The 15,849-nt window shown below is 46.7% G+C and overlaps 1 protein-coding gene across 1 annotated transcript in view; it reads right to left on the bottom strand.

Moving 5' to 3' along the window:
- NSG2 (neuronal vesicle trafficking associated 2) overlaps positions 1-14,769 on the bottom strand; it is a 30,656-nt gene extending 15,887 nt beyond the window's left edge. Inside the window, exons 1-3 of the mRNA XM_059860254.1 lie at positions 14,651-14,769; positions 13,883-14,033; positions 1,708-1,827 (exon numbers count right to left, since the gene is read on the bottom strand). Coding sequence (XP_059716237.1) covers positions 1,708-1,827; positions 13,883-14,011 — 249 coding nt within the window. The 5' untranslated portion in view covers positions 14,012-14,033; positions 14,651-14,769. The remainder of the gene's footprint in view (positions 1-1,707; positions 1,828-13,882; positions 14,034-14,650) is intronic.
- Positions 14,770-15,849: the final 1,080 nt, after the last annotated feature.

Below are 15,849 nucleotides of genomic sequence, written 5' to 3'. Positions count from 1 at the left end.
GCCTTATGAAAAGCAGGCAGCAAGAGGCTTAGTCTTATCCAGTATTAGAGCAGAGGCTGCCTGATGAATAAGTTGACATTGAAGAGCAGAGAATGAAAATCATATGGATTTCAGGGAAAGGAAATAGCTCAAAAATGAAACTGTGATGCTGCCAGGCTCTATAGGAAGAGGTCCAGCTCTCACCTCTGCCAGGGCTCCCAGCTGAAGCTGTGAAATGGAAAAACTGCACCAAAAACAGGATGGGAAGAGGAAAAATGCATGAAAGGTTTGAATGCAACAGCAAGTTGGGAATTTAAATAGGAAAAACAAGATACTCAGTAGAAGGAGCAGATGAAATAGGATTGATCCATGAGCTATAGGTGTGCAAGCAGGAGATGTTCCTGAGTGCTTTTTTAAAATAACAAAGCCAGATCTTTCCTGGTTTTACTCTGCCTTTCACACCCTTCAGGGCTGCAGGATTGAGTGTGAAATACCCCGCGAGGCACCAGAATTTACAACACCAACAAGGCCATTTACTGCGGGTTAAAGCCACCACATCAGTGCAAGAGACTCTCAATTTATTGCTGGTTCTCAGGCACATCGTGTCCGGCTCAGATTTGTGTGGGACACTGGAAATGTTTCCAAGACTGGGATTTAACCGTGGTTAATTCACTTCACTCTGTTACAACAGAGAGTTACCACTGGTGGTAAATGGTTACTACACACAATAAGCTCAGGGAAGAATTCAGTAAGTACCAACAGCAGGTAAGAAATTTTAGATCAAATTGTGATGTCCATGGGAAAATAACACAGCCAAGAACCATAAACATTTAATGCCACAACTCTTAAGAGTAAATGATGCTTTGGAAGGAGCAGGAATGTCACTGGGCACTGCTCACTTTCTCTGTTTTCTACTCAAAATCATTGATATTTCCTCTGACTTTGAAAATGAGCAATCAGATCTCCCATTTCTACCATTGCCACGCTCTGTGGTTTAGAAATAGCACCAGGTCTTCCCAGTGCAAAGGGAGGAAAAACTGGCAGCTACACATTTGGAGTCTAATTTTAGGAGGAACTGAGCCATTCTAATGTGCTGCAGTCAACAGGAACCAACAGCACTCAATAATTCATGAGTTTCTTTCCATGTTTGAGTAGAGCCTGTTGAAAATTTCCCAAGGAAATATTTTCCACCAGAAAATTCCAATTCCTGTGGAGCAAAACTGCTTACAGGACAGGATATGCTTGGATTCTTCTCTAATACCTTTTTTCCTATGCATTTTGAAGTAGTTTTTAACTGGAGTAATATAATAATGATGATAACAAAGTATTTTAAATTGGAAAATGCTTCACTGGCTATGAGACAAAAGGAATTTTAAAAGGCTAAACAAAATGTTTCAACCAATCTTCACTTGGATTTTTAGAAATTATTTTTAAACACCAGTGTTCGGGAAGAAAAAGGATTCAAACTTGGTTTATTTTCAGTTTGGGCTGGAATATATTTTCATCATTTTCTTGGGAAAGAAAAGCATTTTCTACTTGAGATGTAGCTAAGAAGGTATTTTCATGCCTGTCCTAAAAAAACTCTTTACACTCATGCAGATAAACCTCTCTTTGACCCTGGTGATGAGTGAACTGTTAAATTTGTTATGTCTTCTCTGGCACTTTGATTCAGTTATTATAAAATAAATGGAATTTGCATCAGAAGGCAGCAGAACAACCATTTCTTACCTTTAGTCTTTCTGTTACCCCATCAGTGAAACTGACTGTGAATTCAGCAATTTTGGGCACTCTGAGTTTTCCTTTGTTCTTCTGGTCAGGCTGATATTCTGTTCTTGTTTTCACAATTACCTGGAAAATAACAACACTTTTGAGGCTTCTGCCCACAGCAGAGATTTTTGAGTTGTTATCAAAGCTTTTCTATATAAACCATGCCCTGGACCTACACAAGCACCATAAATGAACACAAGCCATCACCCCCTCAGGAATAAGAGAGGCAGATAAACCAGCAGATACACAGAACTAGGACAGTGAGCTTATCACACTGAGCCTTAAAATAGCTGACAGCAAAATGTTTGACACCCACTTTTGTTTAGGAGTATTTAATTTTTATATCCTGCTCAACAGGCAGAAGAACAGCCCATCCTAAAGAAGAGCCTCACTAATTAAAAGCTATGTCCAAACAAGTTCTGCTAAAGCCAATTTAAATTTAGGTCATTTGGTGTCTCATTCATTCAGGCTCCAGATTATCAATATTTATCTTGTACTATCACCTTGGCTTTTCCCCTAAGATCTGTGTCTGATTAATCCAGGTCCTACTAATCTTATAAAATGAGGTGGTTTACACCAGTGCAGAAGACCCTTCCACTTTCTGGCTCTCCACTCTGAGCTGCAGCCTGGTGGAAACGAGAAACTCCAGGAGTGGAAGCTGCTCCAGATGAGAGTGACAAGAGTGATCCTAAAGCTCTTAGTTAGAAACAAAACCGTGGTGAAGGATTGGAACAGATTAAGTGATGCACAAGGTTGAGTTCCCAGCTAATCAAGGACTTATTTCCAAATGGAGACAGCAAAGTCTGCTTTGGACCAAAGAGAACCCCAGGTATTTAATCCTCCTGCACTTAATGCATGTGGAAATCAGAGGCAGAGAAAAGCACTGAGGAGTCATAAGCCAATTTTCTGGATTCAAATGCAAATCATTAAAGACTGATGAATATTTACATCCTCCAGCGAATCCCTCTCAATAGTATTTATTACAGGAGCATTTGCAATACTAATACTTGGTGAGAAGAAGGGACAAAAAGCCACACAAATATGTTTCTGTGAGCAGCTGGGAGCTCAGGATTTGTGATGACACAATGTTAGAGTTCCAGATCCTAAATATTTTAAACTTTTGTACTGACAGACTCTGACTCCCAAGGGAATGTTACATTTATTCTGAGGCCATAAAAAAAAACCTTCTAAAATTGATTGATAACACTAAGATTACAAGTGTGTAGTTAATTAGAAGTGTGTAATATCACAAGGTGAAAAATGTAGAATTTGAAGTTTTAGAATATAGTAATATAAATTGTTAAAAATAGGTTAGAAACCTATTGTTGTAAAATAGTTGATAGATTGTTAACATATATGAAACAAGATAGAAATTTTAGTGTGGAGGCAAGTTGTTCTTCTTTACCTTCTTCTTCCTTCTTCTTCTTCTTAAGTTTAAGTAATATTTTGTAATTAGAAAAGTCTGCACTGCAGACTTCAAGTAATTAGTTACTGAGTTAGAAGAAAAAATAATTGAACTGTCATTTCTTAATTGGATAGTTTAGCCTTAAAAAACATTGTAACAAAAAACAGTTAACCATTTTTACCTTATTAAAGAAAAACTACAGCAACACAGAAGAGGGGAAATGACCAACAAAGCCTGGGCAGGTTTGGGGTGAATCCTGACCCTGCTCTGAACCCACAGTTGAATCAAACCCCATTTTACCCACCCTGCCCTAAACATTGTGGGCGAAATAAAGCAAAGCTCCCTCTGCAGCCAGGACAAAGTGCCCAGGTCAGCTCTGAGCTCCAAACAAGCAATGACCTCATTTTCTCCCTCCAAAGGAGGCAAATGCACCCAGTGCAGCTGGCCAGCCCTCAGTCTGCTCCCTGGCCTTTTGTACACCCAGTACAGTAAATTACAGAGCATCAGCCAGCAGCACCTGCCAGCCAGTGTTTAGAAATTGCTCTCTTTCTGTTTTCAGACAATATCCAATTCTCCCAAATTCATGCTTCCTGCTTGATATAAATCTTAGCTGCAGACAATTTTTGAAATTTATATGAGAGCTTTTCCACAAATTGTAATGCTGGGTCTTAACGAAAGGCAGAATATAAGAAAAAAAATCAAATTAAAAACTTTCCTTGTTTCTAGCTATAATTTAATTTTCTTCATCATCAACACCAATTCTGTTATGGCTATTTTTTAATTGTTCCGTTGCGCCAATAAGCAGGAAAGTTTGACTCATGCTGTCTGCAGGGATACAGAGTCTGAAAATGAACCCACACAGCCCTTCCTTCACCAGGCATCAGAGTCAGGTCCAGCAGCAATTCTATCACATCTGGGAATAAATCAGCAAGCTCAGGCCCCAGCCAGATCAGAAGGTACTTGAAACACAATTTGCTGACTGTGCCAGCAGTGAAATGAGTGTGCACAGAGCCAGAGTCACCCTGGACAGTGTTTTGCAAAGGGATCAAACAGCTGTGGTAGAAGAGGGAAGAAGCACCTTTGCTGAAGGGCTTTTAGCAGGCAGAAGTTAAAAACCTGCTCTCCAGAAGTGTCTTTGTCAGACACCCGCTGGAATTACTCAGCAGCAGAGAGGGCAGGCAGTGAAGTCTCGTTTTCAGAGGAGAGCACAGAAATCAAATGACAAAGGTCAAACAGAAAACTGAAAACCTGCAGTGGGGGGGACCATTCAGTATTGTGGCAGCAATGATAAAAATGCAATTTTGCTAAGGGCATGGGGTGTACATTGAGAAGAACAGAGCTCCTTCTTGCTCAGTCCCCCACAGGCTAAATAATTCAGCCTGAGCATGGATCCCACTCTTGCAGAGTTAAAAGTGCAAATTTAGAAAAGAATAATCAATCTTCTAAAGAAACCTTTCTGCATTTTTAGCCTTTTTTTTTTTTTCATTTTCCACCCTTCTGATTTGAGTTGGGTGGGAACAATTTGCCTCCCCCCATTCCCTGCCATCACTCCTTTTCCACCTTCTTTTTCCATTTTGTCAGCGAGAAAAAAAAAAAAAAAAAATCGTGGCAGTGAAGTCTTCCAGAAATTCTACCCAAATTGCTGCTGAACGTCGAGTAATAAAAGCCTCCTGACTCCGCAGTCGGGGCAATGCTCAGCGCTCGTTTGTCAGCGGCTGCCCCCGAGCAGCTGCAGCCAGCCCGGATCCCACTGCTCCCATGCAAACAAGGAACATCCATCTCACACCAGGACAGCTTTCCTGGGCGAGCTGCTGCCCTTCATTACAGCCCACAGCACCAGAATCATCCCCAGCCCCTCTCCTTGGCTGCTCTCTGCTGGCTTGGGAATTGCTCTGGATTGAAATCAGGGAAAGGGAGGGGAAAATTGGGGTCCTGGGGAGCTGCAATTCCAGGGAAACTGAAGGGAATGAAATGCCATCTCCTTCCCTCCTCTGGGATGTTGGAAAAGAGCTGCTCTAAGGGTGAACTTCCAGATGGATTTAGCTCAGGGGATCTCCCTGCAGATTATCTTGCTCCTGTGATCTGTTCTTAAAGTTTTCACACCATTTCCCAGCACCTTCAAGTTGCAGGAACGGAGCTGTTCATTGCTATGCAGTAAAGGGGACACCAATAAATTACTTTCTTCATCTTACATCCAAAATAAAGCTGTTCAAAGTTGCTTCCTAGGTGGGGTCATTGTGAGAATATGAGCAGAGAGAAAAGGGTTATGGCCCGGCAAAAAGTCACATCTAATTATGGAAACCCTCACTGCAGTCCTTGCAGCTTCCTCCTTAACCAGGTTTGTTTAGAATTTCAGCTAATTAACCACCAATTCAGCAAAGCACTTAAGCATGCAAGTAGTCCTATTAACATCAGCAGGATGAGCCGGATATTTCGAGTTAAGTGTGCATTTAAGGGCTTTGGCCTATGGAGCTGGCTTCAGGCTCTGTCCCAGAGCCACTTCCAACAGGATGCTTGGGGATCCTGGGGAATTCTTCATCAATGGCTGGGGGCTCTGCACACAGCACGACCCCAGCATCCCATATTACTCATGGAGGAGTAGGGAAAAAAGACAAAAAAAAAAGAATCTCAGTAATGTGCTGAGTCCCACTTGGTGGCTGAGGCAGGAGTTCACACCGGGGTTGGTTCACTGCTCACAATGCACTGTTTTCTCAGACCTTCATTAATGAGAGAGAATGGCAGCTCCAGCAGATTCTCCATCTAAATGTGACATTTTTGGGATTAGGGGCTAACAAAGGGTCATGGGGTGGGAAGGCAGTCAGACAACCGATGGAAAATGGCAGCTCTGCAGAATTGTCCCCCTCAGCCATCTCAGGCCAGCAGATGCAGCAACATTCCATGTCTGGAAAGGTTCTGTTCTCTTCCTTGGATCTTCTGGTTCCTCATTCCAGTCCCTCAAACACTTCTGAAGAGCTCAGAGCAGCCTGCAGGGAATGGCCTGGAAATTGTGAAACCCCACCACAACAGGACCACGAGCCACATCCATCACCCTACTCCACACAAAATGTTTCTAATGATGCTGTTTGCTAATACATTTATTGAGTTCCAAACCTAAATGCTCTTATTATTCCAGGCTTAATGCCAGTGCCACGACTGGGATCAATAGGAAATCTTTCCTCAGCTTTAATGGATGCAGGACCATGCACCCTCTCTGTAGTGATGCTATGGAAAATTATTGGTGTGCTGAGGTGAGAAACAACAGATGAGAGTCTGCCTACACCAGCAGGAAATCCATCATCGACAACCTTGAGAAGGTAAACAGTGGGAGAGTGCTGGGAAATCCAGGGATTTGGGCTGCTGAAAGGGAAAAGAAAGCAAGCTTCTAACCAAGTGGGCTCTATTAAAAGCGTTTGCTGTGAGGAGGAAGGAGCAGAGTAGATGTGAAATGTGACAAATTGAAAAATATCCCATTAAGCATGGAACCTTGAAAAGGATTTTCTAGCAAAGGGATGAAGTAAGTGTTTCAGAAAATGAACTGATATGAATTCTAAGCCTTGTCTCCAACTGGCTAAATGTAACATCATTTATTGCCACTTTATATTTGCATTTGAGCTCTATGGTTTTCCCTGAAGAAATGAGTAATAATATTTAACATAACTGGCATTGTGAAAACTTTAAATTATTCATTTGGAAAAGGACATGCAGCCCTGCTGTAATTCCCACTCCACTGCCTCGGTGCATGTAATATATTGTGGTTCAGGTGCTGCAAAGCGCAAACCATAAAAATTTAAAATACTACTTCCTGGGATTATTAATAATGAAGAGTCTCTCAGTCAGAGTAGCTGTCAGATTGACAGAAGTGATAAACAAAATGTGTTGCTGCTACCAAGGAGAAAGGTTCCCTGCAAGTTCAAAGCTGGACTTTGTAGTCCCACAAAATGGTTGTAACACCCCCACCCGTTTCCAGGTGGATTAGTCAGGCTCACTTTTAATGAAAATGAGACTCAGCTTCCTTCCTTTCCATACCTTTCTCCATTCCTTGCAGAAACAGAAGGGGAAATATGAACTTCTCACTGGCACCAATGTCGTGGTTTCCTTTGCCTTTGTTACCCAACAAAGCACCAGCAGCTGAGCAGGACCTCAGGGTGCAGCAGGGACCAGGTGACAGCAAAAGGTGCTCCCAGCCTAAAGCTGGCACTAAACCTGCTGGGACTGGGGCAGGTTCTCCCCCTGTGTGCTCCAAGCCAAGCAATGGCCAGAATCCACCATCTGCACACACAATTCTCCAGCTTAATCCTCACCCAGAGCCAGCTCCAAAGAGCAAATGAGATGTGCACATTGCCAACAGCAGCTGAATTTAACAACAGCAGTTAAAATACTTAGCACTAAAAGAATAGAGGATAGAGATGGGAAAATCATGTTTTAGGGCTTAAAACAATCTCTGGCCTTGCAGGCTTGGGATGAAACATTGATAGGCATGAGTAGTACCCTGCAGCATCTCTGTACCTCCTCCTGACTGTTGCCCTGGCTACTGCCAGAAACTGGATAAAGTGGACAGATCTCAGGTTACCTGGCAATACCCATGCTGCAAATTCCCAGATTTTTAGAGAATTAGGTCTTTAAAGCTTCCCCAAATGGTTATGGCTATGACCCATCCTACAGGAGTGGCAGCCATGCTTCCAAATCTACAGGATGGACACATCTCAACAGGCAGGCTTCCCAAAGGCTGATATTAAAATTGGCATTTGAGATGTAGGTAATGGCATCCTAGTCATTATTTAAATACATAAAGTGCCTGAGATATCAATCAACAAACAAAGTAAAAATAAAAAAAATTTAAGATGCCTTGGATCAAATCCAAAGTCCCTGGAGAAAGCCAGGGTCAGTACTCTTCTTTTTTTTTTACCCTGTATCAGCTCATCTAATGGGTGTTGTGCTGGAAATGAGTTTCACAGAGGGTGGTAGGAAAAAAGTGCTCTCCTGACTCGGTGCCAGGAGGATATTCCAGGCATAAGGAACATCCCAGAAGGACAAAGACAGCAAATGTAATCAGCCCCAGCATCACCAGTGAAAGGCAGCACAGAATGCAAAGGCTGCACTGGGAGCTGAAAGCAGCTGAGAAGGGCAAGGCACAGCCCCAAGAACAAAAGTGGCTCAGAATTTATTCAGCCAAGTCTCCCTACAAATCCTTGCATGCCCAGAGCCACCAGGAACCCACAGGAGGTGGGGTGAGAAAAACTGATTTCAGTAGGTTCATCCAGGAGAGGGTTTAGCAAAGCAGACAAAAGAATCAATCACAAATTGGCCAGGCTGAATTAGCAGAGCTCCACTGATTTCCCTTCAGCTGCCCTGATTTACAGCAGCCAAGATTCCTGCCCAGTTGTCCTTTCCAGACCAGTAAGGAACTGGGATGTGGGGTTCCTTTGGCAGTCTTGCTGAAATCACTTCCACCCTCAGCAGTGGGCTTTCAAGGTAGAAAAAAGAACAGGCTCAGCCAAGCCTCCATAGCCCAAGAGCCATTCCCTGAGTTCATTCCTGCTGTTTCTGCAGGACGCACCTCAAGGAATTGCAGTGCAGACATAGCTGGGCTTAAGAGAGGTAATGGAGCTCACAAACCCAGGCAGCTTTAAAGCCCCTAATTCAGACACTGACGGCAGAGCAGTTAAGGAGGGAGATTTCTGCCCAGGCTACACAAATCCTGGGATGTTCAGAGTGAAGCTCTGCTGCTGCAGCACATTCTCTGGATGATGGGAGGCTGCTGGAAGCTGCTCCAGGTCCCTGTGAGCACCCTGTGAACAGCCCTAGTGGAAGGATTGGTGTGTGAGAGGAAGGCCAGCACAGAGTGACATCCAAACAGGAGCAGGAACTGCCAAGGACACGAGCAGGGCTGTCCAAAATGTGCAAACAACATCAAGGAGGTTCCCCAAAGGCTGCTCTGCCCGAGTGGGATGCTGCAAGGATTTATTACAGCCTAATGAGCAGGGGTGGTGCTCAGTTCTAATGCACACCCAGAGGACAAAGGAATTTGCACAGTGTAGGATGGGGACACGAGAAGAAGGCTCAGACTTTGTTATTTATGGGTATGAGGCAGAGTATCCCAAGTGGAGAGAGGAAAGGATGGAGAAAGGCAAGACAGCCTTTATTCCTAGTTATTCCCTTCCTTTGTTTTAGCCTTGCTTTCTTTCCCTTTGCATCCTCCTCCTCCTCCCTCTTCCCTCCTCCCCCTGCACCTCATCCCTCCTTTTGCTGCACCCCACCAGCCTCACCAGCCGAGGAGCAGGAGCTGCCTGTCCCCGGCTCCTGCAGAGCTCCGGCAGCTTCCCAGGAATGCTCAGCCGGGAATGCTGAGCTGCCTGCAGCCCCAGCTCCCCAAAAGCAGCCCCACGCTGCCCTGGAAGCTCGTGCCTTCAGGCTGCACAGAGGGCAGGCTGACACTGCTAGCCAGGACTGAGCTCCAAGCAGTCCCCAAGGTACAGGAGCACTCATCCAGCTACTCTGAATTATTCCTGCTCAGCTGGCCAGGACCAAACGTTATTTTCTGTTAAACCAACAGGGACAGGCTGTGAACACCAGGGCCCCTCCTGATCGCCAGGAGCTCTGTGTAAATGAATGGCCTCAGCCACTCAGTGAGGGATGTGGCCAGGGGCAGGAACAGAGGGTGGGTGGGGAAAGCATTTGAAGAGAGCTGTTACATCTTTTTTTTTTTTTTTGCTTTCCTGGGCTGGTGGCAGGAATTTGCCACTAGAGAAATTAATTCTCGAGCCTCCTGATGTATTCAAAATAAAGAACAATGGATCACATGATAAGCCTTCTGCAGCCTTCACCACAAAAGAGGTGCCGGATGTTTTTTACAGCCTGACAAGAGCTTTCATGCACTTTTGTGTTATGTAAAATTAGGATTTTACTGCCAGAGCAGAGGTATTTCCTGATGGATTACACTGAAGAGAGCCAAGAGACCAAGGGGTCCCCAGTTGTTGGTTTCGTTTCACATTTCAGTGAACAGAATGGTCCCTGAAAAGCTGCACATCTTTCAGCATTATCATTGCCAGGATACAATCACAACTGAAGCTGTTTGTCTATGCTGTGGAAAACAAGGCAATAGCTCCTCTTTTTCCCTTTGGTCCTAAAAGATAAAAGACTTCTGTTGGGTTTTCTTTTTTTTTTTTGCTTTCTGAATCAGAAGAAATGAAATTCAGAGACATAAAAAGCCAGGTCAAGGGCTTATCATTGTTGATGGGGCTATTATTGCTGTTACATGAATGGTTTTCACCAAAAAGGCCATGCAAAAATGATTTAGGAGCACCTGACTTTGCCTTCTGCTCCAGCAAGGGAACAGGGGCAAGGGAAATGCTTGAAGATTGTCAATAAATATAAATGCACAGCAGGCTTAGCACCTTAGGGGGACAATTCCTGTCCTGGGTCCGTTTGTCTTCCTGCAGCCACACAAGTGCTGACAGGAGATGAGAATGCTGATGCTGCAGGAGGAGCAGCACAAGGAGGGGACATCCTCCTTTGGTGAGAGGAGGCAGAAGAAATTTCAGTGGCCTGCAATTTTAAAAAAGAAAGGTTGCCACATTGAAGCCTCCTGAAATCCTGCCTGCATTTTTCCAACAGCAGCAAGGTGGAAGTCAGAGGGAACTGCTAAGCTCTCAGTGCTTTGGAGAACAAGCCTGTTAGGAAAGCACCCCCAAAAGGACAGACAGGAAATTAAAGCACACCTTTAAGAGTTTTCCTTTCTCATGCCCCATTTGATTTCTTCAAGGAACTATCTGAAAAGAGAGGGCTTTACATCACACCAGTAAAAGCCTCATTCTTATATTCTATCTCTGTATCCTTTCTCTGACAGAGGAACCAGACACAAAAAACACTTGGCAAGAGGTGATGGAAGCTCCTTAAAATAAAGAAAAAAACCCAGGAATTCAAGGTCCTTAAACCACAATTTTCAGTCTGTAGATTCCACAGGCTTTGTGGGGTGCTTTTAAGGATCCAACAAACAAACAAAGCTCTTGCTTTTAAGGATCCAACAAACAAAAACATTCAACTTGCATGCAGGTATCTAAGACTCAGCTGAAACAAAAAGCCTATAAAGGAACAGAACTTGCAAATACACACCAGGTGAAGGCATTATCACAGGGACAGCAGCTGGGCTGCCCAGCACAAGCCTTGTACACTCTTGGATCGCTCTCCAAAGCTGTTACTACTCCTCCTCTAGACAGAGCCCTGAGCTGCACCCAAACCTCCCTGCCCTGGTTTTAACACACCCTGGATTGCCCTGACCCCAGCGTTAGATCCAGGTCAAAAGCTCAGAATTTCCTAAATGAAGATCCCTTCTGACAGCGAAGAGAAGCCCAGAAAGGGAAATACTTAGCAGGGTTGGATTTTTTTTTTAGGCTTCACTTACAGGGGCTGCCAGGACAATGCACGCTGCCTGTGGAGTGCCGAGGATGCGATGCAGGAGCTGGCCGGCAGCATTGCCTCCCTGGGGATCGCAGGAAAGCCCCGAGGCTGGAGAGCCCTGCCGAGCTGTGTATCACAGGGGACACCGGAGCTGTCCCTCAGAGCCGCGGGGCTCGTCGGGCTCTGCTGGCTCCTGCAGCATCCCATGCACCAGGCACAGGAACCCTCATGATCTCATTCTCCCAGGCTAAAAATCAACTGCTCGAGAGAAAAGTCAATTTTAGGTGTTTTCTTAACCCAGTCTCCTGAGAGCAAGGCAAGTCCAAACAAGAATATACCCTGAAAGACTTGAAGTCCATGTCCACTCCTCCTCAAGGGGACAGCCTGCCTGAATTCAGCAGCAGCTTTGCTTTCTCAAGAACAAAGCTGCAATTTGCCCCTCTCACTTAACCTCTGCCCAAGCTTTTCACCCGAGGCTCAGCTCCTTATTAGAAGCTCTTTAAACAGCCCCTCTGCCCCGGGGTGAACTCACCTCACCGGAAGCCCTTCTACTGAGAGCAAAGGAAACAAGTCGTGAATTATTTTGCTTTTATCATAAATAACCTCTCCTCCTGGTGAAGGGATTTCCAGCCCGTTAACTGCGGGCCTGCTGCACAGAGGAGATGAACCACAGCCTGCAGAAATCAATAGCTCTGACTCTAATGAGTTCTGAATCATGCTCAGCACGCCCGGAGATACATCCCACACTTCCAGCAAAGAAAAATATGGATGTTGGTAGATGCATTGGCAGTAATATATGCTAATGAAGGTAATGTAACCTAACAACACGTGAATTATTGATGTGGGCATGTTTAAACAGAAAAATCAGCAAGGAATCACACCACACTGATCCACGCCAGGGTTTGCTCACCAACAGGCAACTGGAACTGAGAACACTGGTGGTCCTGAGAACACTCCTTACCACTTGATCAGCTTGGAAAGATCTTTCTTGGGTAATCCACGTCTCACCTGCTCCACAAGTCATTTAAATTCCACATTGCCATGTGACACTGGGTGATCTCAACGAGCCCTTTGTATTGGCATCAAAGGAGTGACTTTTACACACCTACGGTTCCCCTAAACTTTTCAGACATTTATGACAAATCATATTGCTTTGCCCGAATTATTTTGCTTAATCTTATTTATCAGAGTCACAAATAAGGGCTGGCTTAGCCTCTGTTTCACAACAATTCACAGAAGTCCAACACTCCTGAATGCAGCCAAGTTGCTCCTGATTGCCATGAGGCACGTGGAGAATGGGACCAGTTCCTTTGTCTGGCACAGCTCTGGTTCCCAGGATGTCAAGGCAGTTGACTCAGCTCGATCCTAAAATAAACACGGTTTGTCTGCCTCGACAGGTTTATCCCATCCATCACCATGTTCTCCTAATGTATTTATGGAAAATTCATTTTGTACCACGGTAAAAGCAGGATACATGTTCAATAACCATCAGTGTTAATTTTGCTGTTATTCCATTATCCTGCGAGATCTAATCATTCTGTCTGTACTTTGGGGTGGGCTGGCTCCACCTCTGTGGTATCTGGGAACTACATTGCAGACAGGCTTTGTTTTGGTGAGGGCTGTTGGGGAATACGGATTTTTACAGTCTCATCATGTCCTCACCAGGTTATAGTGATATGCATCATCCCCACGGGGATGTAGACAAAAGATTTCCTAGTTCAAGCTGCAGCCAAAAAATCCCAACACAACGCGCAGCCAATCGCACATTCCTGGGTGTTTTAGTGCTGCGTTCAGGTTCGAGAGACTTGAGAGGGCAGGGGAGAACAATGTCCCCTGCCCGGGGCCAAACGAGTCCCTGGGCTGTCCCCCAGGAGCTCAGCCACTCTCCCCAGAGAAATCAGCATCCTCAGTGCCCAAATCAGCTTTACAAAGCCACAGAGAAGAAAACGGAGCTTAACTGAGATAATTAAAACAGCTGCTTATTTCGGCAGAGTTATCACATTACCTCCTCTCAAAGCAGGCCATTAATCTTACTGATAATAACATATTGCACACTGCTCCTCAGTTTCCCCAGCTTGCAAGAGAAACACTGCAAGCTTTTTTTTTTCCAGTTGTATTTAGGAATATTTAGGGTTCTTTTTTGAGGAGGGAGGGCACTGGGGAACTGCTGCGTGCTTATTTGCCGTGTTTAAACAGATAAAAACACAGTGAAAGACAACCCCTGTTTATTTATTGAATAAATGTGCCACAATTCCCATCACCAGAGCCCAGTGACAACCAAGGGGCACGTCCGTGTGCGCAACCATGCAGGAGCACATTCTGATTTTGTTTTACCTTTTCGGGAGCCGGGAACTGCAGGTGATTTACTTCCAAAGGCGTGATCAAAGGAACTGTCTGAAAACCATCTTCGTTGGATGGTTGTTTGTTGTTCTTGTCGTTCAAATTACTCCCCAGCTTCACCATCCTTGCACCCGGCTTTCCAGACCTGAAACCGGGGGAGACGAGCAATGTCACCGGGGCAGGGGGAAGGGGACAATTCCTGCCTTGCCCTGCTCGCTTTGGCTTCGGGGGTCGGTGCTTGGGTTTCAGGGAATGTCACTTCACTACGCCAAAGCATTTGCCTTACACAGACACCCCACAAACAGCCTCTAAACCCCACAAGCACCTTCTAAACGCCACAAACATCCTCTAAACCCCACAAACAGCCTCTAAACCCCACAATCAGTCTTTAAACCCCTCGCTGTCAGCCCAAAAACGGCGGACCCCAAAGCGCCGGGAGAGCCACCGGCACTGGTGGGAATGCCACCAACACGACTGGGAATGTCACCAGCACCACCGGGAATGTCACCAGCATCACCGGGAGTGCCACCAGCACCGCCACCACCGCGGACACGCAGCGGGACAAGGGGACACGGCGCGTTTCCCACTGACCCCAGGAGGGTTTTTGATACCCGTCTCCCATTTTTGCAGTCCCCTTGAGGGTTCGGAACCCCCTCCCCGCCCATCCCGGAGCGCTCGGGGGTCCCCCTTCCCAGCTCCCCGGGAGCCGGCAGCGCCGGCGGTCAGGGCGGGGGGTTCTGCGGGCACGGCTGCGTTACTTACTGCCAAGCAGGCGGCGAGAGGCGGCGGCGGGGCCGGTGTGGAGCCCGCGGTGTCCGCGGGGGGAGCGGTGCTGAAGGGACAGCGCTGCGCTCGCTGCGGCTCCGCCGGTGACTGAGGCGGGCGGGGCGGCGGCTCCTTCCCCCCCCCCACCCTCCGCCCTCAGCGCCATGGCCGCGGCCCCGAGCGCCCCCTGGCGGCCGCGCCGCGCGCACAGCGCCCCCTGCAGGCCGCGAGCGTGAGGGAGCGGCCGTGCCGCCATGGCCGGGGAGGGGACACCGCCACCCGCGACACTTGCACGGCACTGCCCGGGCATGGACAGCACCACGGCACTGCCCGGGCACGGACAGCTCCACGGCACTGCCCCGGCACGGACAGCTCCACGGCACTGCCCCGGTACGGACAGCACCGCGGCGGAGGGGATCCTGGGCGGCTTCACGGCGACAGGAGCCCTGCTGTCACCGTCTGGCCCTCGGTGGCGTTGAGCGCTGTGTTCTTCACAATGGGACTGTGTCCCATTGTGTGTGAGTGTCACACACAGTGTGGGATTGTGGAATGGTATGGGTTGGAAGGGACCTTAAAGATCCCCCTCTGCCATCGGCAGGGACACCTTCCACTGTCCCAGGTTGCTCTGAGCCCTGTCCAGCCTGGTCCTGGACACCTGCAGGAATCCAGGGGCAGCCACAGCTTCTCTGGGCACCCTGTGCCAGGGCATCCCCACCCTCACAGGGAACAATTTCTTCCCAATATCCAAACCTAAATTTTCCCTCTCTCAATGTGAAATCATTCCCCCTTGTCCTGTCACTCCAGTTTCTGATGCAGAATCCCTCTCCTTGCAGCTCCTTCAGACACTGGAAGGTGCTCTGGGGTCTCCACAAACCTTCTCCAGGCTGAACGTCCCTAATTTTCTCATCCTATCCCCACAGGGAAGATTTCCCAAACCCTTTTTCAGCTTCCTGGCCCTCAGGCACTCTCCCCCTGTGACCCTCAATACCTGACAGGAGGTTGGAGCCAGCTGGGGTCAGTCACTTCTCCCAACCAACACAGCCTCAGGTTGCAGCAAGGCAGGTTGAGATTGGATATTAGGAAGAGATTGGATATTAGGAAGAGATTGGATATTAGGAAGAATTTCTTCACTGAAAGGGTGGCCAGGGAGAGGCTGCTCAGGGCAGCAGTGGAATCACCATTCCTGGAGTTATTAA

Source organism: Haemorhous mexicanus, chromosome 15, assembly GCF_027477595.1.
Source record: "Haemorhous mexicanus isolate bHaeMex1 chromosome 15, bHaeMex1.pri, whole genome shotgun sequence".
NCBI classification, from domain to species: Eukaryota; Metazoa; Chordata; class Aves; order Passeriformes; family Fringillidae; genus Haemorhous; species Haemorhous mexicanus.
This window is presented reverse-complemented; position numbering and strand designations above follow the sequence as displayed.